The 4,968-nt window shown below is 57.1% G+C and overlaps 1 protein-coding gene across 1 annotated transcript; it reads right to left on the bottom strand.

The window, feature by feature from the left end:
• Positions 1-9: 9 nt before the first annotated feature.
• On the bottom strand, positions 10-4,362 carry LOC103593828 (uncharacterized protein-like). The gene is made up of 4 exons (XM_008576906.1): positions 4,345-4,362; positions 2,940-2,981; positions 853-1,055; positions 10-718 (listed from the first exon to the last, which is right to left on the bottom strand). Exons 1-4 carry the CDS (start codon positions 4,360-4,362, stop codon positions 10-12), a joined length of 972 nt encoding a protein of 323 aa, XP_008575128.1.
• Positions 4,363-4,968: the final 606 nt, after the last annotated feature.

Here is a 4,968-nt window from a genome sequence, read left to right as displayed (position 1 = left end):
CTCCCGTCCTCAGCCCGCCTCCCCGCTTCCCGGGCTCCAGCCTCCGCCGCGGAGCCCCACGATGCCAGACAGTCCCGACACTTTGCAAAGACAAAGAGCCCTAGACCAGAGGGGGGAGGGAGAGGAGGAAGAAGAGGAGGAGAGAAAGCAGGAGGAGGCGACGTGAGCCGCGGAGGGAGCGAGGGTTCCAGGCACCCTCGCCCTGGGCTGCTCCTCGGGGCCCCCTCGTGCCCGCAGCCCGGAAACTCCAGCGTGTCTGCAGCCGCGGTGAGTGCGCGCGCCCAGCCCGGCACTGCTCCGGGGCGCGGGGGCTGCGTCCGCCAGAGTTGGGGCTCGGGCAGTTTGGTGTGTGTTCTCCGAGTGGAGCGGTGACTGTCCAGACCCGGGAACGGAAGGGCTGGAGGGTGTGACAGTGGACGTGGGACTGAGGACCCCAGGCGCCGGGAGGAAGACACTAAGGGAGACCCCATCCCTCGCCGCGTCGACCCCCGGAGTCTTTCGGAGACGAAGGAGGGCTGGGAGGAGGCTCGGGCTCAGGGGTCTTCCGCGGTTACTGGAGTCGCTGCCGGGAGGGAGCTCAGCTGGGATCCTACGCCGGGTCCGGAGCAGCGGTCCCCTGAGCGGCCCCAGTGACATTGCACCCAGCACCCGTCTGGGATCTCCCGGGCCGAGGCCGCCCGTGGGAGGAGACCCCACCTGGTAGCGGGGCTCAGGCGCCCTGGAGCGGAGCCAGGGTCACGGGCTGGGACACCGCGGGGGCGCGCGGAGGCCGCTGGTGACCTGGTCGAGCGGCCGAGGGACAGTGTCCGGATCTAGTCTGAGTATCCCAATCCACGGCGAGCAGGCGCAGACCTGGGAGGGGGCTCTCGGCCCCGGCGACGCCTCCAGCCCGCGCTGTTCCGGATTCGGGGGAGAAGTTGGCGCCCGGGACGGGCAGCTGGACGCGGCGTGGGGGGCCGTGGGGGGATTCGGGTGAGCGCCGGGGAGCTGGGCGGAGGTGGCGTTGGTGGCAACTCGAAACTCCGAGTCCGCCCCAACCCCGTTAGGCGCCTCAGCTGCCGAGAAATAATCTGACAAAAGTTAGCAACTCGTCTGCGTCTCTCGCGTGAATGACCCGCGCGGGGCAGGGGCGGGGAGCGGTGACACCAAGGCAGAGCGCCACGGTGGGGCTACTGCTAGTTCGGGATCGGGACGGTGGCGCAACTTTCAGCTCCTCCTGTCTCTGCGTGTGAGTGTTGGAGCGTGACCTTGCGGGAGGGAGCGCGGCTGAACTTGAGATGGGGGTGAGGCTGCGCGCCCCGCTTGGCACACGTACGCCGGCCCGAGCGCGCCTTCGCCTTGTCTTGCAGCCGGTTCTCCCGGGAAGGGTGTCCGGATGGTCTGGGCTCTGTGCGGAGACCGGAGCCCCGTGTCTCTGCTCCCTCCTACGTGTGGGTCCCGGTCCGCGCAGACCACGCGCGGGGCTCGGTGGTGCGCTCCGTGCTGGTACACGTGGGTGGGGGGCTGGGCAGGTCACTGCGTCCCCTGGGTCCGGCGTGTCCTGCAGAGGGAGACAGCCCTGACCCGAAGGGCAATGCCTCCCTCGCCCTGTCGCCTCATCGGCTTTCACGTGTTCGTTTCCGGGGACCCCTCGCCTCTCCTGGCTTATCCCCCTCGTGGGTCCCCCACGTCCCCCCGATTTGTGCAGAGGTGGTTCCCCTGGGAGACAGCGAGCGCCCACCCCCGCTCTGCGACCGTTTGTGGGGGGCGGGGAGGTGGGGATGAGATGGGAGGAGGTGGAGGAAGTCGCCGACCGGGAAAACGGGAGGAGCGGGTAATGAGATGGCCAGGTCTTCGCCTCCGAGCTTAGCACATAGTAGGTCCTTACAGCGTGTTGATTGACAAGGCCTCCGCGATGCCAGGCGCTGGCAGGGGCCAGAACGCCCTCTTCCCGCATTCTCCTTCCCATTTCTACTATGGAATTCAAATTCATCTACACGGTCAAGCCCTGTCGGCTTCTAGACGTGCCTTGTACACCTACTACGTGCCAGGCTCTACTGGCACGTTCCTAGAAGCTGCGGGCGGAGGCCCCTGGTCTCTTTATGGGGCGCTGCTCCCGAGCGCCCCGGAGACTCGAAAAGGCAAGGAACACTGCCCCCTGCCGGCTTCTGTGGAAACTGCCTCTTGGCTCTGCCACGGAAAAGGGGCACCAGCGGCCTTGTGCCTAGGGGGCTGCTCACTAAGCCTCCCCAAACCTCCCCTTCCTGCCCCACACACCATGGCCATGGCCCTTTTCTGAGATACCGTGGTTGGCTGAAAACGAGAGACCAGAGTTCACCGTGCCCCCTGCCTCTGGCCAGTTCTGGGTGTTGAGTGGGGGGCTCTTCTAGTCCTCCCATCATCTTTCTCTTTTGACTTTGGGCATGAGATTTAACCTCTCAGAGTCTCTGTTTCCATATCTGTAAAATGGAACTATTACCACTATCTCCAAAATGTGTTCTGCAGAAGATATGACATGTAGTGTGAGTGTGTACACATGTATATGTAATGAATATGTTCACTACATATACACTGTGTGTGTGTGTATGTATGCACGTATGTATATGTATATGCCTTGACTTCAAGTCTGGGGGAAAGGAGTTCCAACACACAGTTTTTGGTGAATAAATAAATGAAAGAATGAATAGAGGGCTTCTTCCACCTTTGCAGAATCCCACAAGCCCTGAAATGTTTGTATGTATGCACGTATGTATATGTATATGCCTTGACTTCAAGTCTGGGGGAGAGGAGTTCCAACACACAGTTTTTGGTGAATAAATAAACGAAAGAATGAATAGAGGGCTTCTTCCACCTTTGCAGAATCCCACAAGCCCTGAAATGTTTGCTAGGCCCAAATACTGATCAGGTGGCGCTGTTGGGGCAAGGCCAGGGCCTGGGCTTGCACAGGGTTTTCACCTCACCTCCCCTGGCTGGCAGGCCACAGCACTGCACAGGGTGCGTTGCTAAAAATGATGGCAGAGAGTCTTTAGGGGGTGTGGATTCCGCTCTTGGTAGCTCTGTAGCAGCAGGCGGCAGCTAACTTCTTGCTAATTATAGACACGGCTGTGCTCAGATGTAGAGGTCCAGGCTGGACTCACCAGCACTCCTCCTGAAGCCACAGAATTGGCTGTCACTGATATCAGGAGCCCTTGGCCCTCAGGTATGGGGGGAAGGAACCATATGTGGTCCAGGCAGTGAGAGGTTCTTCTGGGTCCTAGATCTTGGGGGTAGGGCTACATGCTTAGTAGATCTCTGTCTCCCCTGTCCACCAAGCAGCCCCCAAAGCCAGACACCACTCTGAAGGCAAGTGGTTGGCAGTCCCTGACGAAGGGCTTCATGGATATGTGACTCGGAACCTCCTGGTCAGTTAACCTTGCTTTAGTCAGTTCCTGTGTAGAAGGTTGCTGACTCAAAGGATTTATATTTGGACAGGGCTTTGCCCTGTAGGAACTAAACCTTAAACTTCAAGCCAGGCCCCCGTCCACACCACAAAAAGCAACCAAGAAAGTGGGAAATAAAATCCATTATTCGTCTTGTCCTTATAGGGCTTTCCGATGAGTCCTATGTGCATGCGTGCACACACCCCACAGGCCAGTGGAAGAGCTGGTCTTCTCACAGAGAATTCTAGACTGAGGCTTACATGCAGCTTTGTTCAGATGTGTAACCCATGTGGAAACTTCAGCATCCCTCCCAGCAGGCCTGAGGATCTGGAAGCTCTATCCTGCTCTGATCTGGCTACCGTGACAGCCCGCATTTGAGTCCTGGTGCCAGTGCTCAGCTGCTTTGAAACTTGGAGCCCAGACTATTTCAGGCTTTGGGTCTGTTTCACTCTTTGCAAAATGAAAGGCTTTGAGGCCGGCCCCATGGCTCAATCGGGAGAGTGCGGCGCTGGTAGTGCCGAGGCTGCAGGTTTGGATCCTATATAGGGATGGCCGGTGTGCTCACTGGCTGAGCATGGTGCAGACAAAAAAAAGAAAGAAAGACTTTGGAGTTCTGCTAACAGTGGCCTTGGGTTCATTAAAGCCTTTCTTTGTGAAGACAATCCTCACCTCATTTATATTTGATCCAGATTTGATCTCAAGACTCTCCTGGCATCCCAGACAGCCCTGGCCTGGAGAGGCTGGCCTATCCACTACTCTCTGCCAAGGGCACCTTTCTTCTCAAGGAGCGGGGCAGGGCCTTTGGGAGTTCACACTTGCTTTGCACAGTTATTTTTCAGCAGTTCTTGATGATGTGTTTCGAAAGATGGCCCAGAAGTTTCAGACTCTGAAGTCTGAAGCCTGACAGGGCCAAGGTGACATCTGTGGGGACTCCCAGATGACGCACATTGCGAACAAGAACCATGGCGACCTTGCCAAAGTCTGTTTTGTGGCCCATCTATGAGCGAAAATCAACCTTTTTTTCAACCCTTTTACTTTAATGCAAAAGTATCAAGGCCCAGAGGGGAAGTCACTGAAACTCTTGGTAACAGAGCTGGTTTGATCTCATGAACTCCAAATCAGCCAACCCTTTGTGCTCCCTCTTCCACAAAGCCACACTTTTCCATGCATTTAAATCTGTTTCCTTATTGGAAACCTACATATCCTTGGAAAGCCTGGTGTTTTATTGTTTATTTGGTTTTCTTGGTGTTAGTGGTGGTCAGATTGTTTTGATTTCAGTTCAGCCAACATTTACTAGGGATTTATTACGTTCCAGACACCATGCAAGGTGCTGAGATAGAGAGATGGAAGAACACGGGGTCATTGTCCTCTTGCTGTCCCACAGGTCACAGTGTCTTCAAGATGGGACATGGGGACATAAAGAGTTACTCTGTCTGTGGTTTGCACTAGAACAGAAATACGCATGTGCTGAGAGAGGATGGGAAAAGTTTCCCTCTGCCTTGAGGAACCACAGAGGGCTTGTTGACAAAGCTGAGCTGTCTGGGGTGTTCTAGGGATGAGTCAGACTGCA

The sequence above is a fragment of the Galeopterus variegatus genome, unplaced genomic scaffold, assembly GCF_000696425.1.
Source record: "Galeopterus variegatus unplaced genomic scaffold, G_variegatus-3.0.2 Scaffold1426, whole genome shotgun sequence".
Classification (NCBI taxonomy): Eukaryota; Metazoa; Chordata; class Mammalia; order Dermoptera; family Cynocephalidae; genus Galeopterus; species Galeopterus variegatus.
Note: the sequence above shows the minus strand (reverse complement) of the source record. Positions and strands in the feature narration are given on the sequence as shown.